Raw genomic sequence first — 26,118 nt, 5'->3', positions numbered from 1 at the left:
AGGGGAGAGTTTGGCTGCACAAGAGCTGCTCTGGTCATGACAGACTCATGGGCAGGTTTGTTTTTAGCATCTTGAGTAAAATCCCAAGTCCCAGCTGTGAAAATAACATGTGGGTGTCAACAGGCCAAGGGCATACTCATACATCCTTAAAAAAACTAGGTTATTGTGGTGATTGTCTTTTAAATAAAAAAATACAACCAAGAGAAGTTGGTTTGAACATTGATATTTGGGTGATTCAGAGTAACTTAAACATTCCTTTAACGATCAAGTTTCTTTCACTGGCATTAATGAATCAGCTGTTATGATTGACTCCTCCTCCAGCTTCATCCCTTTGTTCCCATTCTGAACAAAACCCCCAATTTAGGCATGAGAAACCTTCCGGAGATGCCTCTGGTGCAGGCAGAGGTGGAGGGGGTAAATGCCAGCACATGACTCAAACCACACAGCTGCCACTGTTTGCTCTGAGCCAGGCTCATTCTAAAGTTATCTTTATTTTTTTTTTGTCTCAGATCAAGTTTTTGTGTTGTTAAATTTGTTCCCTGGGGTCAGGGAGTCCGTGCTGGTGTGTTCAGGTGTGGTTAATGATTTAAGGTGACTCATATGTCAGGGCTCACTCACTGAGGCCTCACAACAAACCCTGCAGTGACTCAGGAAGGTTTTTATCACTGTGCTGGAATGATGTGTGCTCACGGAATACTAAAAGAAAGAGGAATAACAGATATTTCAGCAGGGTTTTTTTGGTGTTCCCACTATCTGTGTGTAGCTCTGTGAGGAGATTGATAGCCCTTATCAGGGACAGCCCACAGTCCCAGAGAGCAGCAGGTGCTGCAGGACTGGGTTTACAGAGGACACCGCGGTTAATGTTCTTGCACTGGCATGTGAGTGCAGAGGGGACACCTGAGGGACAGGACAGGACAGCTCTGCACGTGTGGCACTGCTGGGGTGCCTGAGTGCAGGAGCAGAACCATTGCAGGTCCCACCTGAGCACATCCAAACCCTGGGGAAGGAACCCACCCATCCAGTCAGCTCTGGGAACCACCTGTAATGTGCTCAGAGATTCATGAGAGTGCTGTGCAAAGTCACAGAGCTGGCAGGGACATTGGAGCTCATCCATCCATCCATCATCCATCCATCCATCATCCATCCATCCATCCACCCATCCATCCATCCATCCATCCATCCATCCATCCATCCATCATCCATCCATCATCCATCCATCCATCCATCCATCCATTCATCCATCCATCATCCATCCATCCATCCATCCATCCATCCATCCATCCATCCATCCATCCATCCATCATCCATCCATCCATCCATCCATCCATCCATCCATCCATCATCCATCCATCATCCATCCATCCATCCATCCATCCATCCATCATCCATCCATCCATCCATCCATCCATCCATCCATCATCCATCCATCATCCATCCATCCATCATCCACCCATCATCCATCCATCCATCATCCATCCATCATCCATCCATCCATCCATCCATCCATCCATCATCCATCCATCATCCATCCATCCATCCATCCATCCATCCATCCATCATCCATCCATCCATCCATCATCCATCCATCATCCATCCATCATCCATCCATCCATCATCCATCCATCCATCCATCCATCCATCCATCCATCCCTCCATCCATCCATCATCCATCCATCCATCCATCCATCCATCCATCCATCCATCCATCATCCATCATGCATGCATCCATCCATCCATCCATCCATCCATCATCCATCCATCCATCCATCCATCCATCCATCCATCCATCATCCATCATGCATCCATCCATCCATCCATCCATCCATCCATCCATCCATCCATCCATCCATCATCCATCCATCATCCATCCATCCATCCATCCATCATCCATCATCCATCCATCCATCCATCCATCCATCCATCCATCCATCCATCCATCCATCATCCATCCATCCATCCATCCATCCATCATCCATCCATCCATCCATCCATCCATCCATCCATCCATCCATCATCCATCCATCCATCCATCCATCCATCATCCATCCATCCATCCATCCATCCATCCATCCATCCATCCATCATCCATCCATCCATCCATCCATCCATCCATCCATCCATCCATCCATCCATCCATCATCCCTCCATCCATCATCCATCCATCATCCATCCATCCATCCATCCATCCATCCATCCATCCATCCATCCATCCATCCATCCATCCATCCATCCATCCATCCATCCATCCCTGCAGCCATGGCAGGGACACTTGCACTGCCCATGCTGCTCTGGGAATGCCATCCCAGCTCCTCTCCATCCTCACAGAGTGCAATTCCTTCCCCATGTATGAATAGAAATCACAGAGGGAACGATTTCCTTGTGTCACTGCCCCCTGCTAGAGGCAGACCCAGCACGAACAGAAACTGAGTTTTTTAAGGTCAGAAATAAAGAATGAGCTTGAAGTGTTGAGTCAGAGCAGAAATCCCATAGGGAAATTGTGGGTGCATTCCATAAAATGAGACTTCTTCACAAGGATTAGTAACAGCTGAAATATTCTGTTACATAAATGTCACTTCTTGCAATGCTGCTGAGACATAGGGACTGTTATTTTTCCCCCAGGAAAAAACTGGCTGGGAATTCTCAGAGCATCCTCATTGTATTTGTGAATCCTGCAAATTCCACGTGCAAACACTTCCGAGGGGCAGCCCTGGCACCTCCCTGCCCCGGATCTGAGGAGTTATAAATAACTGCAGGAAGCACTGCCCGTCCCTCTGCTCTGGGCAATCTTTAATGGGGGTCAGTGTGCAATGAACTCCTCAGGTAACGGAGTCCAGTGGACAATCATTGCCTGACACTCCGGTTTTCTATTTGGATAATTTGACCTTTTAATTGAGCACTTAACCTGAAAGTTTACACAGTTTGAGGCCACTCTCAGAGGAGAAAAAACACCACTATTTATTATATATATTCTTCTCCAAATTTCCAATTAAAGAAAACCATGGGAAATGGAGTTTTCCTGTGCTGCTGGCTGTGCTGGAGCCCACAGGAGGAGGGCAGGGGTGTTTGCAGCCCAGGGATTCTCCGGCAGGGCAGAGTGGGTCAGGTGCTGGCAGGGCTGGGCTGGGCTGCCCTCGTTGGCCTCTCCCTTATCACAGAGGGATTCCTGGCCAGGTCTGCTCTGCTGCTCGGGGTCAGCTGGGTTTGCTGGGCACACACAGCTTGGCTGTAAACTCTGTTTGCCCCAGATATGGAGGGTTTTGGAAGGGCAATTCATTCACTCAGCAAATCCTTCAGGAGTGGGAGGAGGCTGGAGGAGGCGCAGGCAGGACTGGGCTGCTCCTGCTGCTGCTGCAGGTCCAGCCTGGCTCACTGGGCATCCCAACCTGCTCCATTCCCATTCCCAAAGCTGCTCCTGCTGCTCCCTGAGGGCATTCCTGGGGCTGGGCCTGCTCCCAAAGATGCCTCAGGTTTGGCTTTTCTATTTTTCACATTCTGTGCTGCTTTGGGGTGTAATTCTGAACTTCACATTCAGCGTTGCTGAACTGTGTGCACAGAGCAGGGAGACAAAACAATTCCTGCTCCAGCTGGGCACCAAGGACAAATGACCCAAATCTCAGCCCAGGAGCACAAACACCGTGGGCTGGAGAGAGAAAAACAAGGATGGGACTTCATGGGCTGGAGCTGTAATTCGATAATAAACTCCAATATGGAGCAGAACTGATCCCAGGGACAGAGCCCGTGCCCGGCCGTGCATTTTGGGGCCATTTTGGTTCATCTTGGGTGCAGCCCTGGCTGGGCTCTGGTGCTCCCCAAGGTGCACCTTTGAATAAATCCCTGCTTTATTCTGTAGCTCCATCCAGTCCTGCTCTAGCTCAGCCTTCACAAGGCAATTCTGCTGAAAACGGTGTTTAGAGAAGCCACGCCATGCTAAAATATCTATTTATACTGCCTTGTGAACTTTCTGCAGCTCTGGTGGATCACCCAGCTGCTAAAATATCTATAACTCTACCAAGGAAGTAGCTCAGAGATTCAGAGAGCTCACATTCCAGTGGGGGTTTTTTTCCCACATTTAATAGTGTCCAATAAAAGATAAAAGGTGGGAAGTGTTTTCCTGCAGATCAGCAGTTGCTGAAAGCCAGGGCAGTGCTCTTACTCATGGGCAAGCCTGATAATCCCACAAACTCACTCATCCATCCTCCAAGAGGAATTTATTCCAGCCCAGATCACTCAGTTCATTGCTGCAAGAAGGAGGAACAGCCTTTTGCAATATGTTCCTCCCAGCCAATCCTCCTTTGCTACTGGCTTTTTCCTGCCAGGTTGCCCAAGAATATTGAAGAAAATTCAGGGAGACTTTTTCACAGCACTGACTCCCCAGTGTTTTTGCTGGCAGCAACAAACCCGGGCTTGAAAGTTTGTGCAATGTGGAGGTGGGATGGGTGGGTGGGGGAATAACTGAAAATGCAAAAGCAAACTCGGGGTTTAGGGTGTGGGATTTGGGTGATTCTGCTTTGGGTGAGCCAGGGAGGGAGAGTAAAAGAGAAAGAAACTCAACACAGAAGCAGTTCCAGCTGAAAATTCCCAGTGAAATTGTAGAAAAATGGGTTTGGGAGGTAATTTCTCTAAATATGTTCATGGCAAAGGAAAAACAGTGGCTACAAAGATTTTTACATCTCTGAATATTTTCAGTGCAAACAAAGTGGTCTTGACTTAAACCCTGCTGGACAAAATGTCCACAATTTTCCTTATTGACAGTTCTGGCTGAAAAAACAGCAAATAACACACAGCATTAATTAATTAATTCTAGCTTCTCTGCTAGAACAAACTCCTTGAGGTAAAGGCTTTAATGGAGCTTTAATGATCTCTCTGGAAAATGGAAATGGTCCTTTCCAGCACAGCCAGCCATTGTGCTACCTTTTTTACCATCACTGCCAAACCAGGAAATATTATGCTCTGGAAATCTTGCTCTGAGTGTGCCTGTGACAAAGAATATTGAACTTGTGAGAGCAGGAAAGAGCAACCAGTCATTCTGTTTTATTATTTGTCTCAATCCTGTCCAGTCTGGTAAATGGGAAAACAAAGAACACTTTATTTCTCAAGTTATCATAAATATGGATTAGCCCTTCCCACCTTCCAGGAAAGCTGAGGGTGCTGCGGGATCAAAAAGAGGGGAAATCCACATGAGCTTAGAGAAAAGCTGGCATTTCTCACCAGTAAACACGATGTGGAATGGGATGATCAAAGCTGCTGCATTAGTTCAAATATTATCCTTGGCACAGAGCCATGACCATTCCATTCTGTTTGTGACTTAACCTCTCAAGGAAAGGCCCCATTGCTCATGGGCTGTCTCACCCTGCTCTGCTGCTCCTGCTCTGCTTTTCCTGCTCTTTTCCTGCTCCATCCTGAGGTCCCACAGCTGCAATGTGCTGCTTGCCCCCACTCTGATTCCCTCTTGCTGCATTTTGGGGTCACATCCTGACCCTCATTATCTTTACAAAGTATCTTAAAATTACCTGCATCCTTTATTTCTCCTGGCACCATCATTCTGCCCTGCTTTTCAGACTCAGAGCAGTTCCTAGCACGGTAATATGTGGGAATTCTGGGGAAATTATTGGGAATTCTGCATCCCAGCTGAGCCTGCATCCCTATCCTGGGGGCTGCCCTTCCCTCCATCCCTGGAGCCTGCAGGGAGCAATCTGGGGCAGTTTGGCCACAGTTCGGCCCGGAATGGTTTGGGTTGAAGGAGCCTTAAAGCTGATTCCATCCCACCCCACCCCACCCCATCCCATCCCATCCCATCCCATCCCATCCCATCCCATCCCATCCCATCCCATCCCATCCCATCCCATCCCATCCCATCCCATCCCATCCCATCCCATCCCATCCCATCCCATCCCACCCCATCCCATCCCATCCCATCCCACCCCATCCCATCCCTGCCATGGCAGGGACTCCTTCCACTGTCCCAGGGTGCTCCAAGCCCTGTCCAACCTGGAATTGGGAACTTCCAGGGATCCAGGGGCAGCCCCAGCTGTGCCAGGACATCCCCACCCTCCCAATATCCCAATATCCCACCTAACCCTCCTCTCTGCCATTTGAAGCCATTCCCTGCATTCTGTCCCTGCATATACATATATAAATATATGTCAATATAAATTCTCTATAAATTCTCTCTCCATCTTTCCTGCAGCTCCTCCAGGCCGCACTGAGGTCACCCCAAAGCTTCTCCAGGCTGAACAGCCCCAGTGTTCCCCACCTCCCCTCAGAGCTGGGGGTTCCCAGTTGTGGCACCCAGGCTGGGACATTCCCCTTGCAGGAGGAACCTTTCCCTCCCGCCCCATCCTGGGCTGGATTTTGGGGTGTCTGGTGGGAAACGTCTCTGGCTGAAGGTTTCCCCCTCAGCCCCTGGCCTGGCACTGGTTGCTCATTAAACCCCTGCTATTAATAGCAGAGCGCAGGGAGGGAGTGCAGGTTCAGCCGGTGCATTCTGCCACCCAGGCACGCCAAAAATAGACTCACAAAAGTCCAACCCTGATGAAACTTTAACTGTCCTCAGTGAAAAACCCCACATACTATACTAACCAACTGATCCCTGACACTCACCTCCGGATTCCTCACAAGCTGCGGGATAAATGTGTTTAAAACCTATCATCTGTTTATATTTATTAATTTTAATATTTACAATATATTTTTTATATTTGCAATACCTCTTTTTGGCTGTATTTCTGAATTAATGCATGTATTTTCTTTTCCTGCTTTTCAGCTAATAAAGTGACATGAAGCTTCCTCACAAGCTGTGGAATAAATGTATTAAAAACCCATAATCTGTTTATATGTATTCATTTTTAATATTTACATTATATTTACAATATATATTTTTATATTTACAATACCTCTTTTGGCTGTTGTTCTAAATTAATACATTTCTTTTCCTGCTTTTCAGCTAATAAAGTGAAATGAGGCTTCCTCACAAGCTGTGGAATAAATCTGTTTAAAACGCCATCATTTGTTTATATTTATTATTTAATATTTACATTATATTTACAATATATATTTATATTTACATTATATTTACAATATATCTTTTTATATTTACATTATATTTACTATATTTTTAAATATTTACAACAAGAGCAGCAAGGTAGAAATGGCTGCATATCTCCGAAAATTTCAGCGCTATCCTTGCACCAAAAGGGTTCAGCTTTTGGCAGAAGTGAAGTTTTCCTGCTCATTTATTGTCCAAGGTTTTCACACCATTTAGAGGCGCTGGCTTGGGGCTGCTGTGCTGCGCCTGGAGGTGTTTGGGAGGAGCTGCTTTCTAAAAATCAAAACATGCCATGGGACTGAGGTGGTTTCATGAAATGCCCTTTCAAAATGAAAATGAAGAGTTGTTGGCATAATGATGTTGAGAGCTGCGGGTTGGGAGCTTGACTGGAATAAAAAACTTTGTCCTGGAGGAAATTTTATAGCAGTGCTGCTAATCCTAATATCAACTCCAAGTTCTCCAGAAGATTCCTTCCATAGGATTTGCATCCAGCTGTTGTGTTTTCTCTCTCCAAAACTTTTGCTAAATACCACCTTCACTTCACTCTGGTTTTCAAGCACAGAAGAACTTTAAATTTCAGGATCATTTAGGAAAATAGCAAAAATAGCAAACCCATTGTCCTTCAGCAGGGCCAGTGTGGGCACGCGGCTCCACAGCACAGCCCTGACACCGAGTGACCCCCACAACGTTATTTCCACATCTCTCTTTGCCCAGGGGCTCTGATTTCCCCAGAAATTCCAGGGTTTTCCCCTGGGTGCCACTGACTTCTATAAATAACACACTCCTCTTTCCATGCCACAAGTCCTTTTTGACAAAAAATAAATATTTTCCAGGCTGGCAGCACTCTGAGTGCGAGAGAGGCTCGGGGGAAGCAGCAGCCTCCCCAGGGGATGTTGGATACGCAGGAATCCTCCGTGCTCTGTGTCTGAGGGCACCTGCTGCTGGATCAGAGCACAGATCAAACACCTGGCACCACAATGTGCTATTTTTAAACCTTTCTCCCGTTCACCTGGCTCCACACACAAATAAAACTTCCCCCAGTGCCGTGGGTATCTGTTGCCTCACAGCTGACAGGGGTTCTTTGGGCAACGAGTTTCCCTTTCAGTTCTGCCTTTGGGCGAGAGGAGTTTGCAGGGTTATGAATCACCTGCGTTTGGAGCTCCTGTCCTGTCTGGAACGTGTCTTGGGGCACACCTTCCCTTGTGCTCCCTGCCAGCTTCCCTCAGAGCCTGGCCCTGTGCTGGGAAGTTGTTTTGCCACTGTTCGGCAACAAAAACACCTTTTGCAATTTGTTCCTTTCTCCTTCCAGCCAGAAGGGAAGTTCCTGAGAAGTTCTCATGTATCCAAAGTGAAATTTTAGCATTTAGAACAAAAAAAACTAAAGTCCTGCTGGTTTTGGTTTAAAGTGAAACATTGATTTCGCTTTAATATTTAAGAACCGGAGGGATTGCATCCCAAAATAAATGATTCAGCACCTGAAGTTCTCTTAAGAGAGACCTTTGGGATCTTGCTTGTTTCTTTGGCTGCACATGGGGTTGGTGTTGCCCTTCCCATCCCCAGACACAAATTGGTGCCACCTTGCTGCTGTTGACTGCAGCAGTTCTACAGCCAAGAGCTGAGTCAGAGCAGCCCTGTGACCCTGCTAAAACCGAGTCTGCACAAAAAGGTTTTGGTCAGGGTCAAAGTCCCAGGATCCCTGTCACGAAAGGGGGTGAAGGACAAGGGCACATAATCAGCCTGTGAACCACAAAGTTCCTTTTGTGGAGGAGCACCTTCCCTGGGGAGCTGCAATCTGCACAGGGCTTTTATTGCAGGTGAGCAAACCACACCTGAAAAATTCCCCCAGCTCCCTTCTCCTTTGGGGTGGGTGTGAGCAGCTCCCAGCAGGGACCAGCTCTCTGCATTTCAGGAGAATTTCACTCCCAGTGACTCCCATTAACTGGTGTCTAAATGAAAACATCATCCAGAAATAGATCCATAAATAAGTCATCCTTACAACCATGGGTTTGAATTCTTCTTGTAACTCTATGGCTCTTTCTGTCCCCAAAAATCCTTTTTTGATCTGCACACAAATAGGTGTTTAACAGACAGGTGGGATGCACCACTCATTCTGGAGCTAATAAATCTGATAAAATGGTATTTCACTGCCCTGCAAATGTTTCCCTCAGCCCGCACTTCTTATCACCCCTTCCAGGAACACTTTGGGGTGAACTTTGAAATATTGAATTTTTGTAGGAAAACCTAATGCCTGATCTCTTATGGAGTCAGCTTCCCTTCGTGTGTCTTGAAGCACAGAATCACAGGTTAATTTAGATTGGAAAAGATCTCCAAGGATCGAACCTCTGCCCAGTCTCCTCCTTGTCACCTAAACCAGAGCACTGAGTGCCTCCCCCAGTGGCAGTGGAAGCTTTCAATAAGAATGTCCAGGGTGTTCAGCTGCTTGAGAACTTTATATCATTGCCTATATGATATAAAATATCTCCTGGTTCTTCTCTGTGTTTATTTTATTTTACTGGAGTGTGCCTTGAAGCTTTTCACTTGTGTTGAAATCCTGAATGTTACAAGGAGCATTAAAGCTTTTTTTTCTGTTCTTTCAACACAGCCAGAGGGAAGACAGAGCACCAAAAGCTGAGCAGAGCAGGTGGGGATAATCCCAGTTATCCTGTTTTTCTGCCCAGAATCTTGCTCCCAAACTCCTCCTTGCTCTCCTCCTTCTCCCACTGACAATGACCAAGGTCTGGGTTTCTCCTGTGCCCCGTGGTGGCACAGACGCCCAGCCCTGCAGTGTGAGGAGGGGGTCTGGAGTGTGCAGCTGGGCTGGGGTGTCCCTGCCAGGCCACCCAGGCAGGGCTGGCCTTTGCCCGTGGCTGAGCTGGCTCCTGGCTGACCCCTGAGCAGATATCTGGGACCTTTGTCCTGCAGGAAAATGGGACAGAGCCTGGCCCGGGCATTGCCCTCACCTGCAGGGCAAGAGGGGATTTTGGAGGCAGCTTGGAAGGCTGGATAAGTGAACCCATTCTGCCTCAGGCTTCTCAAACATTTCCTTTCCATTATTTCCATTAAATCTGGAGAGCCTTTTTCCCTTCTTCTCCTCGAGCCAGCCCCATGCTGCTGGAGTTCCACCTGCGAGCACACCTGGAGCATTCCCTGCTCCTCTATCTCCTGTTTGTCTGTGGAGCACAGTTCACCTCACAATGAATCAGATGAGACTCTGATTTCCATTCCGGAGCTGATAGTGGAGGGTAAAGTGCCACGGACGTGCGGGTTCCAATTTGGGGTAATTTTTGCACTCCTGGCTCCCCTTTATTGCCCTGCTGGGTGCCTTCCCTTCCCTTCCCTTCCCTTCCCTTCCCTTCCCTTCCCTTCCCTTCCCTTCCCTTCCCTTCCCTTCCCTTCCCTTCCCTTCCCTTCCCTTCCCTTCCCTTCCCTTCCCTTCCCTTCCCTCCCCTTCCCTTCCCTTCCCTTCCCTTCCCTTCCCTTCCCTTCCCTTCCCTTCCCTTCCCTTCCCTTCCCTTCCCTTCTCCCTTCCCACTGCCTGGAGTTCACCCAGCCCTTGGAGAATTAGAGGCAAACAGTTTGAACTTGTTGAGAGGAACATGCCCAGGAAAGCAGAGGATCATTTTCCCTGGTTATTAAATGCATTCCATTCCACACTTGTTTTGACATTGTCTCTCGGAGAAGAATATTTTGTTTTATGGAGAGGCCTCGTTGTTGCTTTTCCTGTCAGGGATTATTGCTCCAGAAGTGTTCAGCTCCATCCAAAGCCTACAATGTAAAGTTCTTTAAAATTCCTTCTGGACCCGAGTCCTACAGCTGAGGCTTGGCTTGTTGGGTTGTTGCAAAGCCTCAAATATCACACAACTGAGATAAAAACTGTGGACAGGAGTTGAAATTCGATGTAGCCTGTTCTCTGACATTCCCATAGCAAAGAGTGTGGGAATATAGGAGATAAAATCCATACAGGGCTTGGATGAAGCATTATTGAAGTTCGGGGTGAACAGACAATAAAAGCTCTGGTTTTCACTTTCTTCAACTCTGATACTCAAAAATACCCCAGAATAAATATAAATGAATAAGCACAATGCTCAGTTTCATAATATAATATTCACACTTTTCTCCAAGCCTTGCCTGAAAGGAGACATTAAAACAAAATTTGAATGCAGCCACCCACGCCTTGAGCTGTCAATGCCCAGGTTCTCAGGGGAATTCACTCATTCACACAAGGGATCAATGAGCTGCTTCAATCCCAACAAACCTCTTGTTTCAACTATCTGAAGCCAAAACCAGCTTTTTCTGCTAAAGCTACAACTCTTCCATGAATTTTCAAGAGATGTGCCCCAAAGGACTGAAAATTGTCCAACTTTCTCCTTTTCTGAGAGGCGATAATGCATTAAAAACCCACCCACCCACGGGCAGTGCCATCGAAGTAAAAATGAAGTTTCACATCTGTAAAATGAGGCATGGGATGAATTTGTCCTGAAATGAACTTCAGCTGGGAGCAACTCACAGAATTAATTTTTTAGGTTTTGGGTTATTTTGCACCATTTATTGAAGTATTGTAGAGATGTGAATTCTGCCCCTGGTTGTTGAGCACAAAGGTCCTTCCCAGGCTGGAGGGGACAAACCTGAGCAAAACTGACAAAATGGGAGCAGGGAAAGGTCCCTAAATCCCTCTGCAGGGACTGACTCAGAGCTGTGGCACATCAGCTTGGCAGGAACAGAAATTCCAGATTGCCAGGCCTGAACACTGACACTCTTATCCATCAAAAAGCATGGATTACTGGCTCCAGCTTTGCCTTTTCAACTCCAACACGCCCAAAGCCTGAACAGAATTAATTTCCAAAGCCTGAACAGAATTCACTTCCTTTTGGACAGGTAAACCTCACTCCCTTCCCTGTAGGGACAGGGAATGTGGAGGTGAATTAATCCCATTAAAGTTGTGATCCTGCTGCCTTCCTCTGAGGAGGAAACGATCCCAGGGAGGTGGTGTTGAAATGGAAATTCTGAATGAGGGCCTTGTTCCAAAGCAGCACGGGGCTGCTCTGCTTTATCCTGCTGGGCTAAAGGGTTCCAGATATTTCTATTTCTATTTCTATTTCTATTTCTATTTCTATTTCTATTTCTATTTCTATTTCTATTTCTATTTCTATTTCTATTTCTATTTCGTTATAGCTATAGCTATAGTTAGTTATAGTTATAGTTATATAGTTATAGTTAGTTATAGTTATAGTTAATTATACTTATATGTATAGTTATAGTTATATTTATAGATAGTTATAGTTATAGTTATAGTTATAGTTATAGTTATAGTTATAGTTATAGTTATAGTTATAGTTATAGTTATAGTTATAGTTAGTTATAGTTATAGTTAATTATAGTTATATGTATGGTTATAGTTATATGTATAGTTATAGTTATATTTATTGCTAGTTATAGTTATAGTTAGTTATAGTTATAGTTAGTTATAGTTATAGTTATATTTGTAGTTACATTTCTAGCTATATTTATAGTTATATTTATCCGGAAACAGAGGGACAGGAAAGCTCTGAGCTGGTGCCTGAAGTGCCCTGGTCACTCATTGTCTGTGCAGTTTGATAATTACCTATTTCCTGAGTCAATGGCTTTGGACATTCACTCGGAGGTAGGAGATTAATGAAGTTCTCTGAAAACTTCAGGAACCTGAGAAACTCCAAAGATTCCGGATCTGCCTTTTCCAGGTCACTGGTGGCTGGTGACCCAGCAGAGAGCGCAGATTTGTGCCTGAGCTGGTGCAGAACCCACCCAAACTCCCTGACAGCAGCACCCCTGGGTCCGCTGCACTGAAATGGCAAAAACCCCGAGCGGTTCGGTAAATATCCACCTGGCATTTCCTGCCCAGGGGCAATCAGGGTTTCGAAACAGCCGCTAACGAGGCTGTCAAGGTCAGTTCAGCGAGATATCAGCACTTCTCTCTGAGGTTAAACCATCAGAACGTTTGGGAGCAGCAAGAGATGCCTGGAATCCAACAAACTGTTTCCCTTAGCATTTCTGCCATACTGGCACAACTCCATCGGCTCTAATATTAAATTAATATTGCTACCAATAAATTATGATGCTGTAAGAAGAGGCTTTGTGGGGTTTTTGTCCCGGGTTTTGGGTAGATCTCCACATGGACCTGCACCCCAGCCTGAGCTCCCTGGGGATGGATTTCCCATCCTCTGCTCCCAGTGAAACCCTCATCCTGCCAGGAATGCTGCTGAGGGATGGCATTTTTAAAATATACATAATTTCTACTGATTCTGCAAAAATTCCAGCTGTTTTCACCTTTCCTCAGAACTTTCCATGGATTTTATCTTGTCCCATTCCCCTCCCTGGACCATTCCATGCCAGGCAGAAATGAGTTCAGACTGTCCCAAGGGGGCAGAAGCCTCTTCTGCAAAGCTGCAAAGACTTTTAAAATAAATAATGAAAGAGTCATTCTAGAGAAAAAATAGAACTCTTTATTTTCTTACAAAACTGCCTAGAAATATTCAGATAATGCACAAAAATTGTTTTATACATTGTTTTGGGGGTACATTTACATGTCTGAGCATGTCAGAGGAGAACAAATGAAAACAAGAGACAGACCAACAAGTAGTAAGAACTTGCAGCATTTCAACATGTAAAAAAATAAATTCAGGATTATATATAGAGATAAAGCTGTAGTGGAAACTGCAAAAGTGTAAAACCAGTAACCATAACAGCCAGGATCCAGTATTGCTTGGAGGGCAGTGACAATTTGAACTTTTAGATATTGCAGTTTCCACGAGAAATAGACCCCCTGGAAATGTTTGGGGTCCTCATTTCCTGCAGAATTGTCCTTGGAAGCACAATTTTCTGTTCTTCATCTCACGCACCTATCCTGCCAGGATCATCATCATCAATCTGCAGAGGCAGAACCCATAGGATTCCAGTGGCTCCATTTCCATCCATGCAATGAAAGACCACAAAGCTTTTACAATAAGGGTGGGATAAAATGGGTGGTGCAGGAGCTGGAGGGATGGAAATCCATGGGAAGAGCAGAGGGTGCGTCAGGCACGAGCCCAAAGCAAAGCAATAAATCCTGCCAGGTGCATTTCTCCCTATTTCTCTCCAACCCAGGACGCCAAGGAAATGTCTTTCTTTCATTATCCCAATTTCCCAGCCCCGTTTTAGCCTTTTCCAGGCTCCCAGCTCCCTTCTCTGGCGATTTGAGCAGGACTGGGGCAGTTTCCTCTCCCACTCTGCGCTCCCAGGGCCACCGCAGCCCTGCCTGGTCCCAAACTGGAGGAACTCTCCCCAAACTGGGCAGCTCAGCACCCCCAGGCCCCTGGTCCTGCACTAAACCCCTGGATCCCCACAGCCCAATGACAGCACCCGGCATTTCCCTCTCCTTTTAGGCACATTTTCCCCAATAAAACAGTCTGAGAGCTTTTCCTGGGGCCGTTCCTGGCCCAGCAGTGGCTCAGGGGATGTGGTGCAGCTCTTCCCTGCAGCCTCCAGAGCTCTGGCTCCCACAGCTCATGTCTCTCTCTCAGGAGAAGGCAGCAGCAGAGCTGTCCTTTATTTCTTGCCACCTGTATTGAGCAAAAAAAGAAATATTATATTAATTATATATTATCTGTTATACATTAATTATATATTATATATTATATAGTAATTATATTTTATATATTATATAGTAATTATATTTTATATATTAATTCTATTATATAATTATTCTATTATATATTAATTCTATTATATATTAATTCTATATTAATTATATTACATTACATCACATTATATTATATTTATCAAAGCAAACAGCACTGAACAGACTTCAGTTAAAGGAGTGAATATTCAGATTATACTGGGATGTATTTTTTTTCCTGTGATGTTGGCTGGTAAAAAATATCTTCCCCAGCATTGAAATGTCCTGGATTTCTATTGGAGGATTTCATTCTGGATCAGAGACTTGTTTTCTCAATTTAGGTTGTTGCACAAATAAGTTATTTTGTTAGCTCATTTGTATAAACTTGTGAGAAAGAAAATCTTACGTTCAAATATTTAAGTTGCAACACTGCACAACTATTTACAAATAGATTTTTCTCTGTCCTTCTGCCTCAAATGAAGCTTTGTTATCTAAACTCTGCAGTGAGCAGTTCCTTCACTAAGGCATCTTCTTTTTAATCTGCAAACTGATGCCCAAGATCAAATGCTCTTTTCCAGGAAATATCTTAGGGACTGCAGTGAAGTTCTAACAACCCCTGGCTGTTATTTTCTGCAGCACTGGGTATATGCTGATTCCCCCCTTTTTGGGCTGCATCAGGCACAGAAATGTGGATATAAAATTGAGTCCAGAGCCATGAGCTATGAGAAATACAGGACAGTTCGTAATAAAACACCGAACTGGGACAGCATTCATTTGTTAAAATAAAGACCCAGGATGGCTCAGGCCCTCTGAGGATGAAGAGCAGACAGATATCAGCTGTTTGCCCTCCCATTGGCACGGAAATCCCAGCGCAGGTACAGCAGAGCCCGCAGTGTGCAGGAACACAGAGCTCCGGTGTGTGGTTGTGCACAAGCAGGACACAGGTGTGTGTTTGTGTGCCCACAGAGAACACAGGTGTGTGTTTTTATGCCCAAGCAGCATCCAGGTGTGTGTTTGTGTCCAAGCGGAGCACCCAGGTGTGTGTTTGTGTGCCCACAGAGAACACAGGTGTGTGTTTGTGTGCCCAAGCAGAGCACAGGTGTGTGTTTGTGCCCAAGCAGAACACAGGTGTGTGTCTGTGTGCCCACAGAGAACACAGGTGTGTGTTTGTGTGCCCACAGAGAACACAGGTGTGTGTTTTATGCCCAAGCAGAGCACAGGTGTGTGTCTATGTGCCCACAGAGAACACAGGTGTGTGTTTGTGCCCAAGCAGAGCACAGGTGTGTGTCTGTGTGCCCAAGCAGCACCCAGGTGTGTGTTTGTGTGCCCACAGAGAACACAGGTGTGTGTTTTGTGCCCAAGCAGCACCCAGGTGTGTGTTTTGTGCCCAAGCAGCACCCGGGTGTGTTTGCCCGTACCTGCTCGTGGCTGCAGGGCGATGGGCAGGGCCCTGCTGGGGATGAGGATCCCCGAGTGCAGCGTCTCCAGCGGCTCCCGGTCCGTGGCCAGCACGCGGTACCTGCGGATCAGCTGCAGGGACACAGCACCCACCAGCTGTCAGGGCAGCATCCCCGGCTGGGGAATAACCTGCTCCGACCGCATCATCAGCAGCCTGAGCCATTGCCTCATTCAGCTATGTTACAATATACCCAAACTATACTGTATCACACCAAAGAAAAACCTGTGACCCTTTCAGACAGTCACAACACAGCTTTGACCCAACTGGCCAATCAATCCAACCATCAGCAGTGCCCAATGAAGAAATCACTCTCATAAACTGTTGAGAGATTTTGCAGGTTGAGGAGCTTTTGCAGGACAATGGCCATAGTCAGCCGATGCACAATCCAGCCTGCTTGGGACAATGGACATGTGCACAAACAATGGATAATGGACATATTCAGAAATGGGGCCGGTATATCCTTGAAAGAGATACGAGAAGAAGAGTCATCAGGACTCGGCAGGTTTGTCAGTGAGCTTGGGAAAGTAAGGAAAAAGAGAAGTCATGGCCAGCCAACCACAGCAAGATGCATGAAAAATTAGATTATCCAATCAGCATTCTATTTTAGAGGCATGAACAGCTAGGATTAACCAATCATGTATTAGCTAGAGACACGTTGACAGTAGAGATTTATAATAAATATAGTCTTTTTAGGGAGATAATAAACTTGGCTTCACTGGATCATACTGGTCATGGTGTGATGTCCCTGAACCTCCGCACCCCACGATAAACAATCTCCATAACACATTCCCCATGTGCCAAACAACAGGAACAGCAAATACTCCATAACACATTCCCCATGTGCCAAAAAACAGGAACAGTAAATACCCCATAACACGCTCCACATGTGCCAAACAGGAGCACAAATAGAGATAAGAATCGTTTTCTCTTCTCTGAGCTTTCTCACTGCTTCCCCAGGAAAATCCCTTGGCAAGGCTGTGCCTGCTGTGCCCACAATGAACGTGCTGGGCTGTGCCCGTGCTCGCTGGAGCACAAACCCCCCCAGTTCCCTTTTTGGGGCGCTTACCCAGCAGAGGGCCAGGTGCAGCTGCAGCTCGGCCAGGCGGCGCCCCACGCACATCCTCCTGCCGATGCCGAAGGGCACGTGGGAGAAGGGGTGGATGGAGCCCCTGAGCAGCCAGCGCTCGGGCCTGAACTCTGCCCAGCCCCTGAAATAGTCCTCGCTGCAGCCCAGGGCGTGGCTGTTGATCATCAGCACCGTCTGCAGCGAGGCAGGACAGGGAACAGGTCACAGAGCCACCCCCGGACCCCGAGGATGGAGAATCATGGCATGTGTCAGATACATATCATGGTATTGGCTTTTGGCAAATGTTAAAGTAGTTCTATATGTGTGAGGCTAAAGTGACTTTGTTATAAAAATATAGTTTTTATTTCTGCTGTTAATTAAGGTTAGAATAGTAGTGAAATAGCTATGCTTGGTTAAAATACCTACTTAAATAAGATAACATCCAATGAACATATGAAGAAGACCCTGCTACACTTATACCAACTACCAACTCCCACTATCTGAAAGCAGTGTAGACCAAAGGTCAAAAATTAAAAGTAATAAAATAAAAATAATAAAAATAGGCTAAAACCCACAAGCAAAGAATACTCATGCTCTGAAAAAGTAAAACCAAACAAAAGCTGTACCAAACAGTTCTTATAATATGTAAATTAGTTTAAAGAAAAAGTTTACTATGCATGATTGTTTATGAATATGTAACAAACTAATATAATAGAAATAGTACATAAAAAGTGTTTCTAAAGCAAGTGTACTCTTAGCTAAGTACCAAGATACACCCAACCATAATAACCTTCATTTTATAGTCCTTGTCTCCTATCGTCCTTTAATAAACTTTTTAAATTTTCACAAGAAAGTGGATGCGTTTTTCACAGCACAGCAACGTCCTCAGGAGAGGTCAAGGAATTCCCAAAAAATCAATTGGAATAGCTCATCAAAATTACTTCAGGCAAATATTTCTGTCTAAGTCCAGCTGCAGTGCAGGCAGGTGTGGGTTTGTGTTTATGGGAATCCTTGGGGTGAATCCCTCGTTCCTTGTCCTGGGGCTGGTACTTTGCCAGAGCCAGTTTGAAACTGATACATGAGCAACTTCTGTGGTTTAAAGGGCAATTAATAAATTATCCAAATAAACAGAATTAATCGCCTTACCCCTTTGGGCAGCATGTAATTTCCCAGAACCATTTCTGTGTCGATGGTGCGGGTGGTGAAAGGCACTGATGGGGTTAATCTGCAGGGAAAGAGAACCATGGGTTAAATTCCCAGAAATTTCCCTTCTTCCATCTCTCATATTTTCCCTCAAACAGCAAGATGAACAAAATTCTGTGTGCTGAAAATTAATTTCTCCCTTGTGCAAAGAAGCTGGTGAAACACTTGGGGACGGTTTTGAAGGATTTGGGGATTTTACCTCATGGACTCTTTCAGACAGGCTTTCAGGTAGGGCATGTTCCTCAGGCTCTCAGCACTCGGGCTCTGCTGGGCACCCAAAACTCTCTGGATTTCCTGGAAAAGCTTCTGCTGGACGTGGGGATTGCGGGAGAGGTTGTACAGAGCCCACAGCAAACTGTTGGCTGTCTGGAACGGAGCAGAAGGAAAGGTGAAGCTCTCCTTTTGTAGGCACAGAAGGAAGAATTTGCCCAAAATTCAAAGCAACGTTTCTGGCTGGGCACAGCTTTATGGAGTTAGGACAGCCTGAGGGGTTATGAGCAGTCCCAGCTGTCGTGCAGAATTAAAAAATCTGGGGATTTCAGGTCAAAATCCAGGGATTTAATGTAAAAATCCATCTGCACTTGGACCACCGAGGCAGCTTCAGGATGAGCTCACTCCCAGGTGTGCTGGTGCTCAGGCTGGGGAAGGAAGGGGGGAACAGGGATGATTTGAACCCTTGGAAAATCAGCTTTACCATCTCCACCCCAGTGATCTGCGGGTAAGGAGGGAACTGGGGGGAATTTGAACCTTTGGAAAATCAGCTTTACCATCTCCATGCTGGAGACCTGCACCTAAGGAGGGAATTGGAGGAATTTAAAGCCTAAGGAGGGAACTGGGGGGAATTTAAACCCTGGGCACATCCCTGGTACCATTTCCATGCCAGCAATCTGCAGCTAAAGAGGGAATTGGGGTAATCTGAGCCCTAAGGAGGGAACAGGGGGAGATTTGGACCCCAGGGAGGGAACTGGGGGGGATTTGAACCCTAAGGAGGGAATTGGGAGAATTTGAACCCTAAGGAGGGAATTTGAGCCCTAAGGAGGGAACTGGGGGGATTTAAATCCCAAGGAGGGAATTTAAACCCTAAGGAGGGAAACTGGGAGGATTTAAACCCTGGGCACATCCCGGGCACTGTCTCCATGCTTGGGATCTGCAGCTAAGGAGGGAACTGGAGGGAATTTAAACCCCAAGGAGGGAACTGGGGGGAATTTGGACTCTAAGGAGGGAAGCAGAAGGATTTGGACCCCAGGGAGAAAACTGGGAGGATTTGAGCCCCAAGGAGAGAATTGGAGGGAATTTAAACCCTGGGCACATCATGGGTACCATCTCCATGCTGGGGATCTGCAGCTAAGGAGGGAGTTGGGGAAATTTGAGCCCTAAGGAGGGAACTGGGAGGATTTAAACTCCAAGAAGGGAACTGGGGGGGATTTAAACCCTTGGCACATCCCAGGTACCATCACCGTGCTGGGGGTCTGCAGCTAAGGAGGCAATTGGGGTGAATTGGACCCCAAGGAGGGAACTGGGAGGATATAAACCCTGTTCACATCGCGGTTACCATCTCAACACTGGCGATCTGCAGCTGAAGAGGGAATGGGGGTGTTTGAACCCCAAGGATGGAACTGGGGGGATTTAGACTCTGGACACATCCCAGTTACCATCTCCACGCTGTTGATCTGCAGCTAAGGAGGGAACTGGGGGGATGTAAACCCTGAGGAGGGACCTGAGCCCTGTTCACACCGCGGTTACCGTCTCGACGCCGGCGATCTGCAGCTAAGGAGGGAACTGGGGGGATGTAAACCCTAAGGAGGGAACTGGGGGGATGTAAACCCTGAGGAGGGACCTGGGGGGATGTAAACCCTAATGAGGCAATTGGGAGGGTTCAAACTCCAAGGAGGGAACTGGGGGAATTGAACCCTGTCCACCCTGCGGTTACCGTCTCGACGCCGGCGATCTGCAGCTCAGCGATGGCAGCGTACAGCTCCTTCCTGGACAGCTGTCCCCCCGAGTAGATGTCACACAGAAAATCCCCCTGCGGGTCGGCAGAGTGCTTCTGCAGCCGGCTGTCGATGGAGTGCTTGGCTGGGGAGGGCAGCAGGAGGGAAAAATCACTCACAACCCCATGGAATCCCTGCAAACCCGCAGCAGGGCCAAGCTGTGCTCTGCTTGCAAGCGCCGGGTCAATAATGAGGATATTCAGAGTGAATAAAGAATGGTGTTGTCACTTTTCAAACCAACTCAGTCCCAAAAATCGCTTTTCAGCTCTTAGGAACTCTGCTCTCTTAAATTAGGGGAGGAAATCAGTGGCACGTTGAGGGAAATACTCAGCAAACAGAAACGGGAGTGTGTAAAATTTATTACCTGGGGTTTTCAAAGGGGATCAAGGTGTTAGAAAATCAAAGGGATTTAGCACCCAGAACCCCCGAGGGGAAATGTAAACCTGGGATTTACCAGGGGAAGGCACAAAGAGATGACAAATTTTGACATGCTGGGTTTTTTTTTTAAATAAAAAGAAACAGGTTTTGCTCAGGAGTATCCCAGCTGTTAAAACCAGCTCCTGTGAAGAATTATTCAGTTTAAGTGAAGGTGTCAGACTGGTTTTTCTGAGCAAAACTGGTTTAAAGTGTCTTTCCTAAAGCCCATAAACCAAGAAGCAATAAAATAAGAGAGTGTGTGGCTGGCAGGATAAAAAGCCTTGGGACTCAAATACCCAAGGGAAATATCTCAGTGTTACAACCTTCCAAAAGATTTCTCAGCCTTTATGTCTCTCACTGTTTAAATCAATGAAATTTTAAAATATTAAAAAATAAAAACTTAACTTTATATCTGGAGTTTGAGTAATTTTTAAATTTGGAAGGCAAAATCATTTTAAATAGTCAAAAAGCCAAACTGAACTTTATTATTTAAATTACTTCTGGGTTTAATATTTACAACTATGCTACAGGTTGTCCAGAAAAGATATCATTTCTTTTTTTTTTTTAGCAAACAATTCTTGTTTCCCAATAAAACAAGTCGTTGAGGGAAGTCCCTTTTCATTTATACCCTTGCCTTTATAGAGATTATAATTTTTAATTTCCTTTTAGGACAATTAAAATGGTGCCATGACACTGCTGGCTCCCAGAATCCTGGGATTTCCCTGGGAGTTGGGTATTGCCCCACAGCCTGGGTGTTAGTCACTAAAAACTGCTCCCACATTGAATAATCCCTGTTTGGGTACAGCAAATGTGCTTTAATCCGTGCTGAAGGCAGGGATTAACAGCAGCAAGCACGGAAAAATCAATCCCAGCAAGGAGAGGACAGAGATGGAGGGAAAGGAGATAAATTTGGGTTAAATAATGACCTGTTTTGAATATATCATCCCACGCTTTGGTGTGAGCTTGCCAGACCTTGGTGTTGAGCCCCTTGTGCAGCTCCACAGGGGTCACCATCATCATCCCGAACGTGGCCATCATCTGTGGGGGAAATCTCCCTTTAATGCCTTTCCCTCCTCTGCCTGCAGCCCCTGAACAGCCCCGGGCTGGGGAGCAGAGGGAGATTGCCAGGAAAGCAAAATTCCGGTGGATTTTCCATCCTGGCCAGAGAGGATGGGTCTGAGTCTACTGAGGGCATGTCCAGGTCAAAATCAGGGGCAGCCGGGAGCCTGCTCAGTAAGGAATGCATCCTATGGATTTTAGGCACCTGTTGGGAGTGGGACAAGGCATTTCTGGCAGTGCCCCCCTCTCCCTTGACAAAGGATGAGCTGAAATGCCAGGCAGGGCTGGCTGCCTGTGTGTGATGGCTGAAGTGAGGCAGGTTTGGACCCCAGAGCACAGAGGCAGCTCTGACCCCCAACCCCACAGCAAGCCCCACAGCCAGGCACAGCCCCAGCCTGCAGGGTCCCCAGAGAGGAGCAGAGCCACCAGCCAAGCTGACAATTCCCTCCAGGGCTGCCCTGGTGCCCACTCAGCAATTCCCCTGTCCCACTGATGGTAAACATTGTCATAAAAATATCGTATAAAGTATGGATTAGCTTAGCTACCTCAGCTAACAACAGCTTCCAAGTTCCCATGTGAAAACAGCTTGAGAAAGGAGAGTTCATTAACACAACAATAACAATTTTGGGGAGAAAAAGTTCACCTGTGACAACCAGGGATCTGTCTCATGAGAATCAGTGAAGAAAATATATTCTTCACGGATATAATATATATAATATATATTATTATATATGTTATATATACTGTACATATTATATATAATATATATGATATATATGATATATATTATATCATATATATTATATAATATATATTATATAGAATATATTATATATATTATATAATATATACTATATATAATATAATAAATATAATATATTGTATAACAAATATAATATAATATAATTAATATAATATAATATAATATAATTAATATAATATAATATAATTAATATAATATAATATAATATAATATAATATAATATAATATAATATAATATATATTCCATAAGGATACAGGCTCTCAAGAATAGAGAGACTTGATGGACAAGCAAAATACCTTTTACTAGCCAATACAGTAATTGGCAAGAAAGCTACTAACCAATTGAAGTTGTACACGAGGTCTGTGAAATCTGTACAAAATTGGGAATCAAAAGGGGTTTTTCCTGCATGGAGAACCTGGGTCCTGCATGCTTTATTACAACAGACTGAGGCATTGCATAAAGGAGGCAGAAGTTCAGGATTAGCTGGGCACCAGCTGGGTACAGAAGCCTGAGCTGCTTTTCCCAGCTGACTCCTTTAAATTGCTGCCTCTCATTAACAGCAGGGGTAAAAAACCACCCCAGCCCCAGGAGAGACCCTCCCATACCGTTTTTACAGCCTTGATGAAGTTCAGACTTTCTTCTTCCACGTCCTGCTGCAGGAGGCCAAACCGCTTTCCATACAGCACCAGGCAGATACCTGTTGTTAGGCAATATTATAATTAAATTCATAAACAAGAGGCCGTGTGGGATGCATAATTTATCATCAAGGAATGGCTTGGGTGAGCCTTCTGAAGGTGTTCCTGGGTGCAGACCTGGCAGAGCAGCACTTGTAAAACACCTCCTGCTCATTTGCCCTGGCCCCAGTGAGGGTTTCCAGCTCGGGGCCCTGGCAGCAGCATTTCTGCACAATGAGGAGTGCCACTGATCCCCTCATGAGAGCAGAACTGCAGTTTTGGCTCATATTTGGTGAATTTACTGAAGAAAACTGAGTGGCAGGAGAGCAGGGCTCCAGGAGCATATCCCACAGCATTCCCCCTCCTTGCAAGCACTGGCAGCATCCCACTCTGCACCTTTTCCACTTGTCCTTTTTTTCCCATTTCTTTTCAAACTGTCACTTCCTATTTCTCCCTTTCCAAAAGCAGCCATCGCCACTGACAGTGGAAGCAAAGCTCCACTTTGGGGAGCTCAGCCCAGAGGAGGCAGCCAAGGGCAGCTGGGTCTGGCAGGGCTGGATCAGTCACCGCACCCAACCCTCCCTGCGCCACTCTGTGCCCTGCGTCATCCCTGGCACACTCCTCAGTGAGCTCTGAAAGGCTCCTGAGGATGAGGCTCTGCCTCGGTAACTCATTCCAGCCCTTCTCAATCCCAGTGTAAACACTGCAACTGGGATTTTGCAGACTTTGCCTACAGCCAGCACTCTGTTATTGGAATATATCACTGATCCTGCTGATAGTTAACAAATATCACACGGGCAAAGAATAACAAAAAATGTTATCTGATCTCACTCTAGATAAACGAACCATAACCCCCCCAATTTTTGATTTATAAATCATTGGAATGTTTGAATTTTTGGAAGCCATGCAGGCAGCTAGGCAGAAATTTTATACTTGTGCTGATGAATTTTGCACTGACAGTCCCTGGCTGTTCTGCAACTCTCTTTGCATGATATTATAGCTGAAAGTTTAGAAATAATCAGCCAACATATTCATCCCTGATCATATTTGTACTGCAATGCCCTGGCAGGTGCACCACACTCACTTTCAAAAGACCATTTGTTGAATTCTGAATAGATATCTTCCATCTGGCCATTGTGGTCGCAAATTTCATCTATTCTGTACATAAAATCCTCCAGGACCTAAATGGTGAGAGAAGAGAGAGAAAAGAAGGGAATAAAATGACATCAACTAATAAAAATCCGGTGTAATTCAGCATTTCAGCTGCCTTTTGAGCAGATAACAATCTTGCATGAGAGGAATCCTTTTGTTCCCTGTTCTTTGAACAAGATTCAGCTTCCCCCTGTGTGAACAAGTGTTTGGATTTGACGGGCTCCGGTGCTCCCGTGAACCGTGCTGCCCTCGCAGGGATGCAATCCTCACCAGCTGGGGTTTCACAACTGGGATTAAGGTGTTTGTCACTGATGCTCCTCAGCCTCCCCAGGAGCACAGAGGTTAAGGACAGAGGTGTTCCTGAGGGGAGGAGCAGAGGAATGAAGGGATAAAGGCAAAAATTACATCATGCAGGAGAAGCAGGGAAAAGCTCTTTGCTGGAGCCTGGATCCTTACGGAATAATCCTGGTTTTCTGTGGGTTCACCCCCAGCTCCAGGTTTCTATGTGGTCTCAGACCCTGGCAATCAGTTTGTACTCATTATTCCCTGAATGTTCCGGGTCTGAGCTCGTGGTTTATCACTGTGGGGTAAATAAAGCTGCCCAGATAAACCAGATGTGCTCCGGCTCCCCAGGCTTGCAGGGCAGCAGAGAGAGAAGGGATTTCTCAGAGCAGGTACCTCATTGATCGCCGTGTCCAGCTTCACAACCTCCCGGGGCTTCATCAGCTTCTTCTGAAAGGCACTTCTGACCCTCTGCCAGTCCTTTCCCTCCCTGCATCGAAACAAAAACAGCGAGTTGGAGAGGGAAAAGAGATGAAAAGAATGAAAACGGAAAACCCCAAACCCGCACTGCTGATGCTGCACCGCCCCGACGGCACAACCGGGGGATGCTCGGGGTCGGGATGAGCCCCGGCCACTCTCGGGGAGCAGCCCGGGACCCCCGGGACCCCCGGACCCGCTCCGAGCATCCCCCGGTGCCCGGCACCCCGGCAGCACTCACAGGATGAGCAGCCCGTAGGCTTCGCCGCGATAGTCGCGATAGGCTTTCCAGGGCTTGATCTCGAGGCGCTGCGGGCAGGCGCTCTCGCGGCGGTACAGAGCCTCCAGCAGGCACGGCGCCGCGATGTGCACCGAGTCGAAGGCGCCCAGCTTCATGCGGAAAATCTTCCCGAAGCGCCGGTGGTACTGAGCCTGGGGAGAGCCAGGAACCCGCGCTGAGTGCGGCATCCTCATCCCATCCCCATCACCACCCTCATCCTCATCTCATCACCATCCTTATCTTCCTGCCATCCCCATCCTCATCCTCCTGCCATGCCCAGCCTCACCAGGGTCTCGTGCTGCCTCTTGAGCCCCCCTTTCCAGAGCACGTCGGGCAGGCTGCCCATCAGGGGCCAGCTGGGCGGCCCGGGCAGCGTCTCCGCCGGCCGCAGCGCGCTCAGCGAGGAGGCGGCGCGGCCGCAGGTGCGGGCACGGAGCGGCCGGCGGGCCAGCAGGAGGAGGAGGATGCTGCAGCCGCCCATGGCCGCGGTGCCGGCCCCCGGGCGCGCATAGGTGCATTTATAGCAGCCCGAGGTGCTGGACTTTCATCCGCGCCAATGGGAGCCAAGGGTGGGGTGAGGTGGGGCGGCTGCCCCGGCCCTGCCCGCCGAGCCCTCGGGGCA

The 26,118-nt window shown here is 46.7% G+C and overlaps 1 protein-coding gene across 1 annotated transcript; it reads right to left on the bottom strand.

Annotated features, from left to right (window-relative positions):
• Nucleotides 1-13,545: 13,545 nt before the first annotated feature.
• On the bottom strand, nucleotides 13,546-25,721 carry LOC134426783 (1,25-dihydroxyvitamin D(3) 24-hydroxylase, mitochondrial). Its single transcript, XM_063172018.1, has 11 exons — nucleotides 25,458-25,721; nucleotides 25,136-25,229; nucleotides 24,390-24,486; nucleotides 23,237-23,328; nucleotides 21,735-21,846; nucleotides 20,331-20,476; nucleotides 18,600-18,766; nucleotides 18,344-18,422; nucleotides 17,198-17,392; nucleotides 16,091-16,202; nucleotides 13,546-14,616 (listed from the first exon to the last, which is right to left on the bottom strand). The coding sequence occupies exons 1-11, from the start codon at nucleotides 25,688-25,690 to the stop codon at nucleotides 14,603-14,605; spliced, it is 1,341 nt and encodes a 446-aa protein (XP_063028088.1). The 5' UTR covers nucleotides 25,691-25,721; the 3' UTR covers nucleotides 13,546-14,602.
• Nucleotides 25,722-26,118: the final 397 nt, after the last annotated feature.

This window comes from Melospiza melodia, chromosome 19 (genome assembly GCF_035770615.1).
Source record: "Melospiza melodia melodia isolate bMelMel2 chromosome 19, bMelMel2.pri, whole genome shotgun sequence".
NCBI lineage: Eukaryota > Metazoa > Chordata > Aves > Passeriformes > Passerellidae > Melospiza > Melospiza melodia.
The sequence above is the reverse complement of the archived record's forward strand: the minus strand, read 5'-3'. Positions and strand labels throughout refer to the sequence as shown.

Coding starts and splice junctions, on each gene's coding strand:
- LOC134426783 (XM_063172018.1), bottom strand. CDS start 25,690: ATGAGGATGCCGCACTCAGCGCGGGTTCCTGGCTCTCCCCAGGCTCAG. Junction 24,487..25,135: donor TGGACACGGCGATCAATGAG/GTACCTGCTCTG, acceptor CTCACCATTTAG/GTCCTGGAGGATTTTATGTA. Junction 18,423..18,599: donor TGTCTGAAAGAGTCCATGAG/GTAAAATCCCCA, acceptor CTTTCCCTGCAG/ATTAACCCCATCAGTGCCTT.